This window comes from Scylla paramamosain, chromosome 10, assembly GCF_035594125.1.
Source record: "Scylla paramamosain isolate STU-SP2022 chromosome 10, ASM3559412v1, whole genome shotgun sequence".
Taxonomy (NCBI): domain Eukaryota; kingdom Metazoa; phylum Arthropoda; class Malacostraca; order Decapoda; family Portunidae; genus Scylla; species Scylla paramamosain.
The window spans coordinates 317248-337500 of NC_087160.1; the positions used below are offsets into that span (position 1 = coordinate 317248).

General features: G+C 39.9%; 1 protein-coding gene across 1 annotated transcript in view; it reads right to left on the reverse strand.

Annotated features, from left to right (window-relative positions):
- Window positions 1-20253, reverse strand: part of LOC135104007 (glucose dehydrogenase [FAD, quinone]-like) — a 75451-nt gene that overhangs the window by 25264 nt on the left and 29934 nt on the right. Inside the window, 8 exon segments of the mRNA XM_064010870.1 lie at window positions 232-257; window positions 1693-1750; window positions 5998-6119; window positions 6744-6878; window positions 9579-9614; window positions 9617-9767; window positions 14033-14235; window positions 15553-15965. Of these exon segments, the coding sequence (XP_063866940.1) occupies window positions 232-257; window positions 1693-1750; window positions 5998-6119; window positions 6744-6878; window positions 9579-9614; window positions 9617-9767; window positions 14033-14235; window positions 15553-15694 (873 nt within the window). The 5' untranslated portion in view covers window positions 15695-15965.

The following is a 20253-nucleotide window of genomic DNA, read 5'->3' on the forward strand; positions in this document are numbered from 1 at the left end:
ACTCTCGCCAAGCTAACCAGTGCATGCTATTTCAATGAGCTAACGAGATTTGCTATTCCGGTCAAGAGCTGCTGGCCTGGCTGGGTTAGATAAGAGAGAAAGTTGGGACTAATATCAACATTGAAAATAAATACACGTCTAACCTATTTCCAGTTTGATTTACGTACGACAAAGTGAATGGGCAAGCTGACAGGCAGACAGACCTCCTTGCATCCTTCACCTTTAACTTACTCTTATTTCTGATGAGGTAATGAAACCTATTAAAAAATGGCCACGTGTCTTCAATACCTTACATCTCTTACTTTAGATTAGACAGTGTAGCTTTGAATGAGTTTGCTTTATTGCTCTCCCTCTTCTTAAACGCCGTGATCTCTCATAAGCACTACGTTCATGGCCACATATATGATTACTTGGGTTCTCTCATAAGGACTATGCTACAGAGATGAACAAAAACTATTATGGTTGGTTTTACAGTGTAACTTTGGTTGGACTATTCGTCGTTTTTTACTCTCTATCCCTTACTCTAGGTCTCGTATTTTTAAACACTTCGTTCTCTCACAAGGACTATTCTTGAGAGGCTGCAGAGATGGATCGCTTCTCATAAGTGGATTTAGAATTTTTTGATAGTGTAGCTTTGAATCAATCTATTTCATAACCCTCTGTTGCTTACTTTAGATTAAGATCTGAATTTACCGCAAACATTTCATTCTCTCATAAGGAATATTCTTCAGAGGCTACAGAGATGGATAGATTCACATGGGTGGTTTTCATCGTATTTTTTGGCCTTCATATCTTACTCCAGATTAGCACTCGTACTTCTAAACGCTTCGGTTTCTCATAAACACCATTTTTTCAAAGACGACAGAAATGGATAGATTTTCATGGCTGATTTTCTCAATGATAATACTTGTTAGAATAGCACAAAATCACCTCGAATGTTCTAGTATCTTCCACTAAAGCCTGTCGAAAGTGGATGAAGAAGCCAGAACATTTAATTAAGAACACGGATCTAGTTACTGTATCTTATCACAAACAGCCACAAAAGAATGAACGGATCTGCTACTCTGTTCTTCCTTCGTGTTCCTTTGTGATCTCAACCCCGCCCTAAGTCTTCCAGGAGAAAAAAAAAATAAGAGTAAGGTGCTTGTTATACTAAAAAGGTGACGTCTGGAAAAGTGAAAAAAAAAAAAAAAATAAATAAATAAAACTGGTTGGGTTATTTCTGATTTGGGGTGACCTTTGCCTGGCCACGAGGCTTAGCAGTGAAAGTGACCTAGCACTACCTCACTCGCAGCACCAGTGCCAACATGATATTTTTTCCCCCTCTTGCTGGTCGATAAGTCTTGGATTTAACGGCACGTGTACTTTCTTCCTGTCTAAACGTATCAATTAATTAAGGGCATGTGCATGCATACACACACACACACACACACACACACACACACACACACACACACACACACACACACACATGTAAAAGACACAAACATACTCGTATACCATCATGCACGCACACACACACACACACACACACACACAGGTCGAGGGAAGGGGACAGAGGAGAATACTAATGAAAGAGAACGTTCATAAAGGAGGAGGAGGAGGAGGAGGAGGAGGAGGAGGAGGAGGAGGAGGAGGAGGAGGAGGAGGAGGAGGAGGAGGAGGAAGAGCAGGAGGAGGAGGAGGACTCACCTTCTTCTGATGCTGGAACCTGACACCCAACCGCTCTTTTGTTGTTGTCGAAGATGATCTGTGGAAGAATAAAAGTTAGCAACCGCGAGACACAACAGCACAATAAGGAACGCAGAGCAGAAGACAGACAAGAGGACACAGGTTAGGTGGAAGCATCACAGGCCAAGCCGCGTTGAATACCACACAAGTTACAAGTCGCGAAAGACAGAGAATGCAAGAAAAAAGCAGATGAAGACGTGCTGTTAAATGCTTCGCAACAAGCACGAGAGTTTGAAGTAAAAAATAAAAGCTTGTGTGTGAATGAAGATAGCGAAATCAGATGTCGGCGTAAGCAAATATGAGAATATTAAACAGATTCGAAAGAAAAAGCATTGAAAAAAGGTGAGAAAAGAAGAAAAAAAAGCAATGAAGATACGACACTAGACATTATATGAGAAAAAAAGAAAAAAAAAAAACATGGGAAGATAAAAGTAAAATTAAACATTAATTGAAAGTATTCCAAAAAATGAGAATTAGGAAATGTTATTATTGCATGACCGGTAATTGGGAAAAAGAAAGGATTAGAGAAAAATAGTAAGACATTAAGAAATAAAAAAAAAAAATTAAATAAGGTTCTGAGAACAAACAGCAAAAAAAAAAGTAGATAAGGAATTATGAATAGTAAATACAAGACCAGACACGAGAAAAAAAAAATGAGTACAAGGAAATTATGCACGATTCAAAAAGACTTCAGTTAGCTTAGGTTAGCTACAGACACACACTAAAAAAAAAAAAAAAAATTATGACCGCATGAATACGTAAGACCAGACACCAGAAAAAAGAAGACATGTGTAGATAAAAAAAAAAAAAACAAATAAATAAATAAAAAATAAATAAATAAATAAATTGAGTGTATGAACAGAAGAACGAGACTTAGTACATGTTAAATATAGCGCAACAAGTAATAACAAAAAACATTTACGATAAGACAGAGACAAGAAATCAGATACCAGGAAATGATAAAAAAAAAAAAAATAATAATAATTAAGAGACATATGTAGAATAGTGAGATTTAAATGGGAACTGAGACGTGGAAACCAGGACATTTAAAACAAAAAAGTAAATAAATAAAATAAAATAGATAAAGAGTAGAATAAAAGTAAATGAAGACTTAAACTTGCGTAAAAAAGTATTGAGGTAGTGAGGCAATATTTGAAAGGTTGAGGGTGAGAATATGAAGAAAAGACAGGTTTCAAGAACTCTCAGAGAGGAAACAAGGGCACAGTATAAAGATCAAGATCAGGTAAGAAAGTAAGAATATTGAGAAGCTTTTAAAATTATAACTTTTGAGGAATTTTGAGGTAAGAATATTTGAATTTTTACTTATTTCTTTTTTTTTTTTTTAAAGCTTTTAGGGAGTTTTGAGGTAAGACTAAATTTCAACAAGTTTTGGGGTAAAAAGATATGAGGTATGGGGGAAGCTTAGAAATGAAGAAAAATAAAAGCTTTGAAGGTTTCGTGGTATAAAGAGAAGCACTTTTGAATCAAGAAGACAAGAATTTGACACGTTTCGAGGTCGGGAGATATGAAACTTTGGTAGCAAGAATACAAGAAGTTATGAGAAACAAGAAGATAAACGTTCAGAAGCCTCGAGATAAAGAAGATAAATTTTGAGAAGTTCTGAAGCAAGGAGATAACCAATTTCGAGGTGAGAGATAATGAGGGCTATGAAAAAAAAAAAATAAATAAATAAAAATAACTTACGAATTTTGGGATCAGGATTAGGAGTTTATAGACAGAGAAGAAATTTTGCAGGGGTGGCGTGGAAAACACAGCCAGGCGATAGAAATGACTAGAGAAGGCTAGTGGCGGAAGAGACGTGGCTGAATGGAAGCAGAGAGGCTGACGATAATACTAATGATGAAAATAGTTCGTGATGTAGATAGTCAAGCGTAAGCGATGGTAGTGGTGGTGGTGGTGGTGGTGGTGGTGATGGTGGTGGTAGTGATTGTTGAGATTACAGTAACAAATGATGACGATAGTGATAGTGAAAGGGTAATAGGTGGTGAAAGTGTAGTGCAGATCGCGCGCTGTGCATAGTGTGGTGGAAACAGTGTGGTGGGAATAGTGTGGTTGGGAATAGTGTGGTTGGAATAGTGTGGTGAAAATAGGATTACGGTAATAGTGTTGACAGTGATTGGGATAGTGAGAGAGTTATCTTCACTCTTCAGTACCATAAAAGAGAGAGAGAGAGAGAGAGAGAGAGAGAGAGAGAGAGAGAGAGAGAGAGAGAGAGAGAGAGAGAGAGAGAGAGAGAGAGAGAGAGAGAGAGAGAGAGAGAGAGAGAGAGAGAGAGAGAGAGCTTCATCTGCTTCTAAACTTTCCATTTTTTTAATTTTCTGGGCGCAATTGAGGGAACTTTCTTCTCTCGTTGCTTTAATTACTGGTTCATTGTGGCTGGGGAGGAGTAATGTATACTCTTCTCCTGTAATGAAGGATGAAGGGTCTTTCAGTATTTGGGTGAGATGAAAAGAGAGTGAGAGGGAAAGCGCATCCCACTTCGTTAATATTCTTCACCTTTACTTTCCATCTCTTAACACTTATATGGTAGTCCTTTAATATTCAGATCACGGTAAAATTGGCATGGACACGCAATGAATGGAAAGAAAAAACAACAAATGGAAAGAACAACAAGTTAATGTCTCCTCTCGGCTACTGTGTTTGAAGGACTGTATTTCTAAGTGTCTAAAAAAAGTTGTAGGTGATTAAGGGGAAAAAAAACTGTCTCGAGGTGAAAGGGTTACGTCAGCGCCACATTAGGTAAGACTCAGCAAACACGAGTTTCAGCAAGATCTTATTGGGAGCAAGTTTAGTAGCGTCCTCTCACTGCAAACCGGCCTGGCGAGTCGCGAGGGACAAGAAACAACACACGGCCAGGACAAAGGCGTATATTAGTAGTCAAAGTAGTAATATACAGCACTTCCTTCCTTTGTACTTAGAGTTTTCAATACATCTTACGTCCTCTGATCTCTCATTAATCTATCAGTTGTCAGGTTTTGCAAGGTTACTGTCAAGGAGGTCAGAGAGCGTAATATTGGGGGAAACACAGAACACTGGGAATGAGTACAGCAGGTTACTCGCCTTCCAACCACGACTACACTTCCTCCACTCAGTGAACAGTGCCCGTGTGTGCACCTGTCACAGCATTTATTTTCATTTGGGGTTTCTACTTACGACGATCAGAAAAAAAAAGATGAGAAAAAAAAAAAGGTTTGTTTATGTTCGGTCACGACTGCTGGAAGGTTTATGGGTTTGGTCTCAAAACTCGGGTGGTCCCGAGTTTTAATATAAATGTACGTACAGTATTGGAAACCCACAGGATTCATCTACCTATATGTGGAAGAGGCCATAGTTTTTGTTTACATCCACCTCCACTTAACGGGTTGAAAATAAACACTAAGGTTTTCTTTTAAGCATGATCAGTGTCACGGATGCTGTCAAGGATAAACTCAATAATAACACACTACAATCAATAGATACAATGTTAAAATCTCTCCAGTGACTTAACTTGACCGATAGCTGAAGCTTTCCTGGGTACGCCCTGACCAAATGGAAAGTTAAAGAGTTCAATCAACTCTCAAGGCATCCGAGTTTCATCACTCCAAATCGTGCTTGATAAACTTTGCAAACCTAGAATCATACCATTCTTCCTCCATATCTGATAGTGAGGCTTGTCACACACAATATCGTCTGGGTTAATATATCTGTTGTCGCTTATTCTTTTTAAGTGATCTTTTGTGCTTTGTGTCTTGAAATCCTGAGATAGTCCGTTTATTCTTTTTTGTTTTCTTTCTGCTGCTTTGTGCAATGTCTCCAATGTTGAGTTTCTATGATGATCTAAAGAATTAAGCCATGGGAACGAGTAGCCGAGGTGTCCTTGTGTGTCCTTACAGGTCAAGGAGGAGGAGGAGGAGGAGGAGGGGAAGGAGGAGAAGAAGGAGGAAGAGGAAGAGGAGGAGGAGGAAGAGGAGGGCGAAGACGAGAACGAAGAAAACGTAGACGAGTTGGAAGAGGAAGGAGAACAACAGCAATAAGAAGACGAGCATCAACAGACTGATATCAAAATAACAAATCAAGTACCACCAAAAACAAGAAGAAAATACTTCAAGAAAACGAGGAGAGCGAAGAAAAGAATATAATAAAGAAAACGAGGAGAACGAAGAAAAGAATATAATAAAGATGAGGACACGAGAGAAGAGGATGAAGATGACTAACACCAGAAAGACAACGAAGATTAGAGAGGCGGAGGAGGAGGCGCCCACTCACCCTGGTGACGTGGGCGTTGAGGACCACATGCAGATTGGGTCTGTGCACGTTGGGTTTGATGTAAGCCTCCGCCGTGGACCACCTGATGCCGTTCTTTACCGTGAAGTCCACCACGGAGAAACCTGAGAGAGAGAGAGAGGGTGTTGGTTGTGTGGCATTCTGGGTGGAGCACTGGAGAGAGAGAGATTGTGAACCGGAACCAGAGTTGTCCTCGTTTCTTGTACTTCCAGTGAGAGATGACTTGTTAGTATTTGTTGTTGTTGTTGTTGTTGTTGTTGTTTTTGATGATGATGCTACTGCTATTACTACTAGTACTACTACTTTATTATTAAAAAAATTTAAAAGTTGTTATTGGTATTCGGTAATAATTCTGGTCAGGCTTAGTAGCAGTAGTAGTAGTAGTAGTAGTAGTAGTAGTAGTAGTAGTAGTAGTAGTAGTAGTAGTAGTAGCAGTAGTAGTAGTAGTAGTAGTAGTGGTAGTAGTAGTAGTAGTAGTAGTAGTAGTAGTAGTAGTAGTAGTAGGAGGAGGAGGAGGAGGAGGAGGAGGAGGAGGAGGAGGAGGAGGAGGAGGAGGAGGAGGAGGAGGAGGAGGAGGAGGAGGAGGAGGAGGAGGAGGAGGAGGAGCAGCAGCAGCAGCAGCAGCAGCAGCAGCAGTGGTGGTGGTGGTGGTAGTGGTGGTAGCAACACGAATACACGAATAATAATGCCACACACTCTCCCTCCACCAGTCGCTGCCCTCTACTCACCTATCTGGTCTGGGTCACTGGGGTCAACTCTCTTGTAGCCGAGCTGCTCCCCCGCCTTGATGAAGCCTCCCACCACGGGCGTCTGCCACTTCTTGTTCTCCACCACCAAAGGTCCCCCGAAGCCATGGAAGGCCGCTGCGGGGTGAGGGGAAGGTGAGGAAGGTAATGGATTGCGTGGGAAAAATGGTAGAAGTAGTGGACATTTTTTGTTACTTTCCTTCCAGCGTGTCAAGGATATATATATATATATATATATATATATATATATATATATATATATATATATATATATATATATATATATATATATATATATATATATATACAATAATAATAATAATAATAATAATAATAATAATAATAATAAAATAAATGGGGAGGGAAAGGGGAGGGAGGAAGGAAGGGAAGTAAAGCTGCGGCAATTCTCACAAATGGGTCTGTAAATAGGAATGACCTTCGCCACGGTAGAACCATTTTTTTTTTTATCTACTGTGATTCTGCGTCTTCTGAAGCAAGATGGTTATTAGCCTCAATTGCACTAGATCAAAAGGAATGAGACTTGTTTGTACTGCGGGGTACTGAAGGTGGATGAGACCATGTAATGGATGGACGCCGCCATTGGCAGTTCTGACCAAAATAAACAGACACGAACAAACACAGACAAACGCTAGCAAAGGCGTCTCACTGATCGAATAAATCCATGACCGGGTCAAACTACATGTTTTGCTGACACACTTGCTCCGCGCTCACACGCAGGCACGCGCTGCTTCTGAGCGTGTGAAGGCATTTGTGTGTGACGTCAGGGATGTAAATCAGACACTCCCCGACCCTTGCGGCGTGTGCCCCGCGGCCCTTCGTGCCCTGCGTGCCCCAAAGCAAATACGCCCCTGGCCCTGGGGACAACTTATGACGAGACTGATCCTGCCTCATGTTCGTCAGTTAATGACGAACAAATAAGGCCGACAAATACTGAACATGCTGGTTTTCTATGGAGAGAGAGAGAGAGAGAGAGAGAGAGAGAGAGAGAGAGAGAGAGAGAGAGAGAGAGAGAGAGAGAGAGAGAGAGAGAGAGAGAGAGAGAGAGAGAGAGAGAGAGAGAGAGAGAGAGAGAGAGATGCAGAATTGTGTACAACAATTATACAACAACTATGCAACGAGTTTTCCTGTAGAAGTGACAAATCCGCATCAGCATTCCCAACTGGACATTCTCCCCTTCAACACGTGTCGGGCACCAGCTGTCTGTCTGATGAAGCGCCGGGCACCAGCTGTCTGTGTAATGCAGTGCCGTGTACCAGCTGTCTGCCTGATGCAGTACCGGGCACCAGCTGCCTGTGTGATGCAGTGCCGTGTACTAGATGTCTGCCTGATGCAGTGCCGGGCACCAGCTGTCTGTGTGATGCAGTGCCGTCTATCAGATGTCTGTCTGATGCAGTGCTGAGCACCAGCTTATTGTATTATACACACAATTCTGAAGAAAACAAGACCTTATTTATGCAAATCAGTTGAAAAATAACGATGTCACAGTAATTTTTGCGATTTTAAAACTCGTGCTAAAAGTTTTTTTCTTTTAAGCAGCCGTCCTCATCCTGCTTCAGACACCCTGGTAAATAAAACAAAAATGTTTGTGCTTTGTTCTATCCTAAATGTTTGCCTGTCATGCCGCAGCACTCAAGAAGGAGACGAGGGAGGGAGAAAACGTGATAAAATGTGAAAGGAGGAAAATATGAATAATGTGTGAAAGGTAGAGAGAAGATGAGCAAGAGCAGTATAAACAGATAGGAAGAGAAGTAGACATTGCAGTAGGGAAACAGAAAATGAGACAGGTAGACATTACAATATGCAAATAAAAAGTAATGTAATATTAAATGAAACGTGTGAATGTATCAAAGGAAACTGAAGCGAGAAGAAAAAGGGGAAACAAAGAAAACGGGGGAAAGCAAATTAGTAAGCCTTAATGAAAAAAAAAAAAAAAAACGAGAAGAACTGAGAAAATGTGAAGGAAAAGTGAGAAAAGAAAGGAAAGGAGAAAAGGAAAGAAGATTGAGACACAAGATATTGAGACATAAGAGAACATAGATTAATGGACAGGTAGGAATTTCAAAATGCAATTGATGGATGGAAGAAAAAAATATATATATAAAAAAAAAAAAACAACAAAGAGGAAACAAAGTGGAATAACTATACAATAAAAAAGGAACAGACGTAATGAAATGGAACAAGAAAAAAATCAAACAAGAGGAGGCAGAGAGGAAAGGAGAGGAAAAGAGAAAGTAAAGGCGAAATGTGTGAATTATATGCATACAAGTGTGATAAATCAATTGAAAAAAAAAAAAAAGAAAACTACTCGTATGAATGTTGCACAGATTTAGCCTCACAAATATAAAGGATGAATAAATAAAGAAACGATAAACAGATAAAACGAAAAAAAAAACTGATAAAAAAAAATGTCAAAAGAAAACATGCTAATGATTCCAAACAACAACGTCAAACGACAAATTTATGAACCAACAGAACAACATAACATCTGCCAACAAACACATGAACAACAGGGAAAAAAATACCTCTCTCTCTCTCTCTCTCTCTCTCTCTCTCTCTCTCTCTCTCTCTCTCTCTCTCGGTTATCTTCTTGTCTTTTCATTCTTTTCCTTCATTTTTTTCCCTTCCCAACTTCCTTCCATCAGCCAGCCAGCCAGTCAGTCAGTCAGTCAAGTCTCTCATTCACTTACTCACTCACTCTCCTAATTACTCTCACCTCTTCCTCTTCCCCCATCCCATACCCTTTCCTTTCCCTTCTTCCCCCTTCCCCTCATCCTCCTCACCCTCCCGCTCACTTACCAGTCTCCGGGGTAGTCTCGCCTCGATAGTCCTCCATCTTTTGAAGTAGGGTTCCACGGAATTGTAGTCCCAGCCCGGGTTGCCCATGTTCGCCCAATTGTCGTAGTCCCTCCTGTTGCCACGGACGTGAAACATGGAGTTGATGACCGAGGAGCCTCCGATGGCGAACCCGCGAGGATACGGGATGCGCTGCGGGAGTGGATGAAGAAGGAAAGAATTTGGTGTATTAGTGGACTGTTAGCGTTATCATATATGTATATTTGTGTTTATTTTCATCTTTTTTTTCTTAGGAATGAGGAGGTTTGGTCAAGGGCAATAGATAGATGTCGAAAATAAATGAATAAGGAACATACTCGTATATGGCGCAGCAGGAGCAGACGAGTTTCCAATAGAAAATGTACAAATATGTGTTCGTAGTTTTGAGAAATAATTATGTACAACTAACACTGAGATTCATGTTCGTAGTCGAAGGCTATATTTGTATATGATGTAATATATTAACAATGGTACACAGGCAGAGAGAGAGAGAGAGAGAGAGAGAGAGAGAGAGAGAGAGAGAGAGAGAGAGAGAGAGAGAGAGAGAGAGAGAGAGAGAGAGAGAGAGAGAGAATTTGCTAACCCAATAATTTACTGATTAACTGACTAACCAACTAACAAAAGATAAACAGGAAATGAAAAGAAAATGTAATAATTGCAAAAGAGAAACAGAGACAGGAGAAATCAAGTTGTACGAAGCAACTAAACTTCATATTTTACGCTCATCCAAACACAAACAAAACCGTAAAAAATAACAATAAAACAACAAAATAGAAAACGGAGCAGAAAAGAAAACGAGTGATCACTACATGGGGCACTTAACAAAAAAGGATAAGATGATGAATGAGGAAGAGAAGAAAGCGTTTAACGGGGTCAGAGAGAGAGAGAGAGAGAGAGAGAGAGAGAGAGAGAGAGAGAGAGAGAGAGAGAGAGAGAGAGAGAGAGCTGAGGGTAAAGGAGAACATGAGGAGGGAGGGAGGTGGATGGCATTATTTGGGCAAAGGGAAAGTCAGGTCACATGGGAGAGCAAGAGAAAGAGAAGGAAAGGGAAAAAAAAAAAAGAGAGGGTTAAGGAGGAACAGGTCACAACTGTACAGAACAAAAAATAAAAAGAAAACATCGTAACTTTTGCCAAGCCCATTCGTTTTGTGAAATGTGATAAATGAGAGAGAGAGAGAGAGAGAGAGAGAGAGAGAGAGAGAGAGAGAGAGAGAGAGAGAGAGAGAGAACTCCGGAAACATTATGCAGGGGTACGTAAGCGGATGCGAGGATAATGGAGGAAAGGAAAGCGTGGAGGAGTGGTCAGGGTGCGTAAATCAGAGAGAGAGAGAGAGAGAGAGAGAGAGAGAGAGAGAGAGAGAGAGAGAGAGAGAGAGAGAGAGAGACTACCAATAGCGGTTAGGTTTACTTATTTTCATATGCACATTTATTTATCTTATCTTAATGCTTTTTACTCAGCTCTCCTTTCTCTTATAAAAGAAAAAAAAAACATTGCTATTTTCCTTTTTCCACCTTTTTATTATTTTTTTATTTTCTCTCCTTCGCTGCGTCTTTATTATTGTGTTAGATATTCTCTCTCTCTCTCTCTCTCTCTCTCTCTCTCTCTCTCTCTCTCTCTCTCTCTCTCTCTCTCTCTCTCTCTTTCTGTTACTTTGCATACTGCATAATTTAACCAGTTGTCTTCCAACCAGTTTTTTCCCACTTTTCCTCCTCCTCCTCCTCCTCCTTTTCGCTAATCCTCCACTTCCGTCTTCTCTCCACCTCATCCTCCTCCGTTAAACATTTTCTATTGGGATATTAAAGCCTCTCATGCGTGGAGGTTAGCGTGTCAAGGATGGTGAACACGGTCAGGCTGGGATTAACGTTACTAGCGCCATCTATTACCCGCTGGTCGCCCACGTGTCGCCCATCAGGTTAGTGCAATTCTTAAACACTTCTGCCCGCATTTCAACTACTTTCAGTAGGTTCTGGTTGAAGAGTCACGGGTTTTTAAATGTGTTTTTTGTAGCTCTGGTCACAGAATAACTAGATTTTTTTATTATTAACAGGAAAACACTTTCGAGAACCCAGCTGATCATCTCTGTGGCCTTTGAAAACAGTCGTGGTGAGAGAGCAAAGCGTTTCAGAATATCGGTCTTGGCAAGACCGAGCAGTGATGCCGTGGGAGTCTTAAAGGAGCAAGAAGAGAAAACGGTAAATGAAAGGAAAACGTTAGTTTGCGGGAGGATAAGCTGAGACGGGCCATCAGCGCCACATACGGAAGGAGAACTTGCCGACTCGCAGGGATCATAGAGTACGTGATGGAGGGAAAAGAAAGGAAGAGATTGAATGAAAGAATGGAGGGTAGGACAGCCATCTTACAGAATCTGAATGTAACGTAATGAAGGAAAAGAAGGGAAAAGAAGAAACTATGATAGAAAGAGAGCATTGCTAGCGTAATGAAAGAAGAAAAGGAAACATGAAAGAATGGAGGGAGACGAAATAAGAAAGAAATAACGTAATAAAGGAACACAAAGGAAAGCAATGAAGGAAAGAATGAAAAAAAAGGGGAGGACGACGCAATAAAGAAGCGTAATGTTGTGAAAGTAAAAAAAAGTTGAAAGAAAGGAAAGAAAGAGAAAACGAAATAAAGAAAGACGGGAAGAAGGAAGATACAAAATATAAAAGGAAAAAAAGCATTAAATAAATAGATATATAAATTGATAAATATAAAACATTTACTTAATGTCTTTCTTTCTTCCATTCTCTCTTCCTTTCCCTCTCTGTTTCCTAGTAGAGATTTCCAACGCAAAATCATCTTAAAATTATCACAATCTGAGTCTCCACTATTCATTGCATTATTTTATACACCCTTTTATTCACTATTTCGTAGAAGAATGGTAAGGGAAGAAAGAAAAAAAAGAAAAAAATAAAGAGAAAGGAAGAAAGAGTTACATCTGTTTATCTTTTCTATCTGTTTACTTATGTTACTTTATTGCCTCCTTGTGGGTTAATTACATGCAATAGCAAGACAACAAGAAAAGAAAGAAAGAAAGAAAAGTAAGAAGGAAAAAAATGTTACATCAATTTACCTTACTTATTCATTTACTCCTAATTATGTTTCTTTATCACCTCATTGTGGGTTGGTTACAAACAGAAAAAAGGCAAAAATAAATAAACAAATAAAGAAAGAAAGACCAAGGAAACAAAATATTACATCAACTTATCTTTCTTATTGATCTACTCCCATTTGCATTTATCGTCTCATTGCCAGTTAATTACAAACAGTAGAAAGGCAGCATTACTTATTCTAACTGTGCCCTTGTGTAATCTCAAGACGAACAACATTCACTGTATAAGGGGCGCGCTCTTCACTTTATGACGACAGCTTTGATAACAACTGCTGTGTTCTTTGCACTGGGATAAATTAAAAGTCTCTCTCTCTCTCTCTCTCTCTCTCTCTCTCTCTCTCTCTCTCTCTCTCTCTCTCTCTCTCTCTCTCTCTCTCTCTCTCTCTCTCTCTCTCTCTCGTTGTATTTCCATCTTTCCTTTTACTGGCCAATACTCATTCTCTTATTCTCTTACACCTTGTCCTCCTTTCCTTCTCAAGTTCTCTTCCTCTCGCTGTTTTTTGTTTTTTTTCGTTTGTAACATTTCTTCCGACTTTTTCTTTCATTATTGCTAATTTTACCTCCAAGAATCTTTGCACCAGCTTTCAATTCCCACTGTCCATTATTCATTCCTATCCTACCTTCCTTTACTCTCTATCTTTGTTCATCTCTTCTTTCCTCTTACGCAGAAATCAGTGGTTGTTCATGGTTTAGGTTCTGTTTACACTGTACGAGTTCTTCACAGTTTTCACTTGAACGGATCAATTACGTTTGTAGGAAAATTTAATCACTGACCAAGGAAACATAAACCTACCTAACCTAACTTAACCTAGAACCACGTTGTAGACGAGCACAGAATCGTGTCGACATTTTTAGTACCAACAAAAGTTTCAGTTAGGTTTAAAAAAAGAGGAAGGAATTAGTTCTCAAATAAAGTAGTAGATTAATGGAATAGACTCAATAATCAAATTCTTAATGTTGGGTCATTAGGGAACTTTAAAAGAAGATTAGATAAATTTAATAACAATGACGATGATAGGTGGAAATAGGTAGGTATGTTTCATGCAAGGACTGTCATGTGTAGGCCTGATGGCTTCTTGCAACTTCCCTTATTTTTTTTGTGTTCTTTAAAGGCTGTAGTAGAAGTTGTTGAAATTTTTAGAAGTGTTCCAATGATTCTAATGATGGTGTAACACGTACTCTGCATCGTTAATGGAAAACAAACTCATGAGAATCCAACTAATCACTTGTGTGGCATATGGAAACATTTCTTAGGCGAGACCAGAATGTTTAACACGCTCCTCTAATATTACCGCCCGGAACACTCACCTTGCCAGTGAACCCTTGGAAGGCGCTCGTCTCTGGCTCCGTGAAGAAGTTCCAGTCCGCGTCACCCCTGAGCAACAGCTGGTTGAGTCCCGGGATGTGGCTCTCCGGGGGCGGTTTTCCTCCAGCCTCCAGCAGAAGCACCTTCCAAGCAGGCACCTCAGACAGCCGCGCCGCCAGTACACATCCCGCAGACCCGCCGCCGACTAAGGGAGGGATAAGGAAGGTTTAGGTGGTGGTATCTGGTATTACTGAGGTGCGTAAGAATGATTTGTGGTGGATTAATGAGTGCATAAGTGATTTGATGATTGAATGAGGGAGTGAGTGGTTTACTGATAGAATGGGTAGTAAGTGATTTGCGATAGTATGGGTAGTGAGTGATTTACTGATAGGATGAGTGAGTGAGAGAGTGACTGGTTGACTGGATGATTTGTGGTGCTGGATTAATGAGTGAATGAATCTCTTGTTTATTGATGAAATGAGTGAGTGAGTGAGTGAGTGAGTGAGTGAGTGAGTTACTTAATGATTGATCGTCATTTATGAACTGAATGACTGACTTACTGCGTTATTGACTGAATGACTGACTTACTGATTTACTGACTGACTTCCTGGTTGAACGACCGATCTACTCCCTTAATGACTGACTTTCTGACTGAATGACTGATTGATAGATTGATTGATTTGTTATTAGAAACCACAAAGATTGAATGACAAACTAAATGATTTACTGACTGATTAACTGAATAGTATGTTGCCTTACTGATATAAAGGCGCTGTACTAACACGTTCCTAATGCAGCCACAACTGTGACTCCTCTGCTTACTTAATGACTGGCCAGAATAGCTACGCACAAGTTCAGGGTTTGTTTGCAGTTGGAAGGTAAATTTACCAAGCGCGCTTCGGAATCATTTACGCATGAAAAAAATTATAATAGGTTAAGAGAAAATCGAGGTCACTAGCTAAAGATAATAAAATAAATAAAAAGAATAGAAAAAAAAATCTTGGGAGCTACACACACACACACACACACACACACACACACACACACACACACACACACACACACACACACACGAGTTCACAAGTATGAAAATGTCTTGCTGTACTTCCTTCTGCACTTCCAATGAATTGTTTACATACAATGAGCAGCGAATAATTCAAAAGTTTGTAGTGTATGTTTCTTTCATGCATTCTTATATATATATATATATATATATATATATATATATATATATATATATATATATATATATATATATATATATATATATATATATATATATATATATATATATATATATATATATATATATATATATATATATATATATATATATATATATATATATATATATATATATATATATATAAATGATTAAATACATTAAGAAAAGGAAAAAAATAGAAAGAAAGGAAAGAGAAAAAAAAAAAAAAAGAAAGAACGCAAGAAAAGATAAATAACTAAATCAAGCAAATGACTGAACGAAAAAAAAAAAAAAAAAAATTACCACCACAACACTTACTGATAATAAAGTCGTACTGGTTGAGGAGCTTGCCGGCGGAGTCATAGTTGTGCTGCGCGGTCTCGGGAAGCACAGTGACCACCAGGATGCGCAGCAGAGCCAGAGGGATGGCACGCAACAGGCGGGATTGGAGAAGGTCCATCTCTTATACGCAACACTGACCTCTCCTCTGACTGGCCGAGACGCGCCGCCGTTTCCCTTTCTCCTGTTTGAGTTTCCTGTTTGGCGTTAACGAGTTCCTTGCTCTGTTTGCGATCTGGTGCACCGGTTGCCTCTTCAAGATCTTGCCGATTCACTCTCGCGCAAATAATTCACGCCACTTTCCTCACTGATTCACTGCTACTTGGTCGTGCTGTCCAACTGATTCTTGCTGTCTCGTCTTTCTTCAGCTGGTCCACTGCCCTTGTGGTAATCTGCAATGAAAGGAAAATTATTAAATAAACAAAAGAATGAATAGAGTTTCGAAAAAGGTGAGCTGACAGACTTGGAAATAGATAATAAATGTTGCAGAATTATATGTTGCACGTCGTCCTTACGTAAAATGTTGAAAGATACATCTGTAATTAAGGAGAAAATACATACATGAATAAACAAAAAAATGAGAAGTGTGTCGAATAAGATCAACTGGAACATTTAAAAAAATATATTTATAATGTTGCAGAATTGTATGCTGTAATAAAGTATGACAAAATGTAGCTGCCGTAAAATGTTGTGTGTGTGGAATCTAATAGAAGGGAAAACAAATGAAGTAAACAAGACAAGAGTGATATGTCAAGTATGATCCATTCATAAAGTTGCAGCCATGAAAAAAAAAAAAAAATACTGTATTAATTCAAATGGAAGGAAAACCACCACATTAACAAATAAACAAAACAGATGAGCGACAACATCATATCATATAAGATCGATTCACACACACACACACACACACACACACACACACACACACACACACACACACACACACACACACACACACACAGTCAGTTAATCATAGTGGAGAGTCAGGAAGGAATACATCACGACGGATGGATGAAAGGAGAACTAATTTGTCCGTAAGTCAGTAAGTCAGGTGTGAAGGAAGATTAGCGAGGCTCTGATCGTGCGAGGGCGTGAGGGTGTCAAAGGGGAGCGGCAGATGAAAGGGGTAGAGAAAGTCAAGGAAGCAGGTGAAGAGAGATGTGAGTGGAGGAACACGAAGTAACACAAAGGACGAACAAACACCAGCAGCCCTATCAGATCTTAAGAGGGTTTTTGTAATATGTTACGTTAGTTTTAAGTGAAGCATGTAAGGAGTGTATAGGTGAAGATAAGGGTGGAAAGTAATAGTGTTACACAGATACATAAGTGTTAAATGTTTCTCTTGGTATTACTGCTACTGCTGCTATCACTACTATTGTTACTACTAGTATCTCCATATCTGCACAATTTATAATCTGCGTCTTGCTACATGAACTACAGAATCAAAATTAAGAAAATACTATTATACATACAATAACAACAACAGCAACAACAACAACTACTACTACTACTACTACTACTACTACTACTACTACTACTACTACTACTATAAGAGGTAAATTATTCATAACCGGCCACTAATGGGTGTTTCATTGAGAGAGATAAAAAGAGAGAAAGCTACTATTTTCTCTATATATTCCTTAAGCTTTCTATAACCATATATCTTCCCGCTGATTGTCCATTCTCTCTCTCTCTCTCTCTCTCTCTCTCTCTCTCTCTCTCTCTCTCTCTCTGGTGTGTGTGTGTGTGTGTGTACGAATGTAAACACACACATATTAAACAATCACTACACACACACACACACACACACACACACACACACGAAGCTCTTTTCACTTCCATTAACTTACAAATCACTGCTACTACACCTGCTTCATTTCTTCATCCACACCTTCTCTATCACTCATTTCCCTCCCGCTCTCCCACCTTCCCTCTCCCTCTCGTTAACACTTCAGTCCTGTTTCTTGTACTCCTCATTTCACCACTTCCTGCATTTTTCCTCACAAACGTGTCCTTACATGCCTATCAGAATCGTTCCCCGCTGGTGTTTAATTCAGTCAGATAATTTATTGTACAGAACCCTCCCCCCGAAAAAAAAGGAAAATAAAAAGAAAAAAAAGATAAGAGAAAAGGAAAATAAAAGAAAAAAACTACAGAAAAGAATAAGAAAAGTAAAAATACAAATAAAAGAGAAAAAAAACTGAAAACAAAAGAGAAAAAGTAAAGAAAACGGGAAAAGGACTAAAACACTCCCCTCCCCAATGTTTCCCTGCTCAGAGATGCTACAATACCCTCACCTCTTCACCTTCCTCCTGCAGTTGGCTTTTCCCGGTCACGAATTTCTTCCTGAGTGAGTGTCCGTAAATTTACACACATACCTTGACCTCAACTTTGCCTTTCTCCTCCACCTACACTTCCTCCTCCTCCCTCTTGACTTCTCTTCCTTCTTGTCTTCTTCTCCTCACTCCTGTATTCTCTTTCTTATCCTCCTTTTCTTCTAGTTCTTTTCTTCTTCTCCGCCTCCTCTTCTCTTCCTTCTCCTTTCATCCTGCTGCTCTTCCTTCTCCTCCTCCTCCTCCTCCTCCTCCTCCTCCTCCTCCACGTTTTCCTCTCCTCTTCTTTTCCTTCCCTTTCTTCTCGTCTTCTTTTCCTCTTCATCTCTTTTTCCTCCTTTTCTTCTCCTCCTCCTTCCTTCTTTCTCCTCCCCCCAATCCTCCTGTCGCGGCAACCTATACTGCTTAAACTTCTATTTTTGTCTTCATCAAGCAGCTTAGCGGGGGTTCAAAAGCTCCTTACTCATCCTCGAATGATACCCAAACCCAGCCATGAAAATCCTCAACCTATCGATTCGTTGTCGCACAAAGCAAATAATACAGAAAAGATATAGGTTTGCTGGAGTCAGTGCAAAGAAAATGATATGTAAGGACGTGTGGTATCCCTTGCGAAAGGAGATGAACTCATTCACTCCTACATTCCTTTCCCAAACTCCATAAAGCCGCAGGTTTAGAAAGAGTTCGAGTGAATGGGCAAAGTAAACACAAGAATGAACACAAAAATGATCTTCTTCAGCATCGCCGCCACCTTTGATAAGACCACCGCGTCTAATAACACCGCCACTACCTCTTAATATCACCACAACCTGTACCCAGCACTCCCACCTCCCTCTTATAGCACCACCATCACCTAGCATAGTAGTAGTAGTAGTAGTATCGTAAAAAAAAAGTAAAAGAAAAAAGGCGGAAAAGGGAAACATTACTGAAGAGAATGGACGGGAGGAAGAGAAAGAAGAGATGGAGGAAGAGAAAGAATGGGAGGAGGAGGAAGAGAAGATGTGCTCTCTCTCTCCTGGACGATGACGAATAGGGGCCGATCATGAAACCAGCGGATGATCCTCATAACACACACACACACACACACACACACACACACACACTGCACACACACACACACACACACACACACACACACACACACACACACACACACACACACACACACACACACACACACACACACACACACACACTGCACCAGAAAGTAAAGAATTCTCTACTAAACTACAAAGCAAGACGAGTGAGACGAGAAAAAAAATGATAGTTTTTGACAACGAAAAGAAAAAAAAGAGAAATGTTGAGATAATATTATCGACGCGTGGCCATCAGAGAGAGAGAGAGAGAGAGAGAGAGAGAGAGAGAGAGAGAGAGAGAGAGAGAGAGAGAGAGAGAGAGAGAGAGAGAGAGAGAGAGAGAGAGAGAGAGAGAGAGAGAGAGAGAGAGAGAGAGAGAGAGACCATCTGTTGTGTGGCGAGAGGACAAGCCACGCGCGCACAAAAAGACACACACACACACACACACACACACACACACACACACACACAAAGATGAATGTTGACACCTTTAAAGAAAATACTCTGACCGCAGTCTTATTCATCTCAGGTGTTTGGTGTCCATGAGAGGCGACACAAGGGAACACAAAGGATGATCAAACAACAGTAGACTTTTATACCCTTGACAGTCTAGTTTGTTATAAGGTGTAATATCAAGATATAAAAAAAAAAAAAATAGGAGAGAGAGAGAGAGAGAGAGAGAGAGAGAGAGAGAGAGAGAGAGAGAGAGAGAGAGAGAGAGAGAGAGAGAGAGAGAGAGAGAGTTTTGTAGTGGTGCAACATAAAAAAAACAAATGAATTAAATGCTATTAGGTTAAACGCAATAATTTCCTGTTTTCTCTCTCTCTCTCTCTCTCTCTCTCTCTCTCTCTCTCTCCTCTCTCTCTCTCTCTAATGACTTCCTTGCGACAAATGAAAAGAGAACATTATAATAAAAAAAATAACTAAATAAATAAAGACAGCCACTAAGAAATGAGTAAATACAGTATGCAGTTAACCTTTATCCCTTTCTCTCAACCTTCCCTTCCTTGTTGCTACTTCCTTTCTCCTTTCAGACACTCCCTCCCTTCCCTTCCTCCTCCCTCCATCTCTTCTTTCTCAAGGTGATTCCTTTCTCTCAGTACCTTTCCTTCCCTTCTCTTCTCCTTTCCCTTGTCTTGTATCTGTCTAATATACTGTCCCTCCCTCCCTTTCTTACTTCTTTTGTTCGTTTTCTTAGCTCCCTCCTTCCTTCCTTCCTTCTTTTTTTTCTTCCTCCTCTCCCTCCATACGTAAATTCCTCTCTCTTTTTTCCT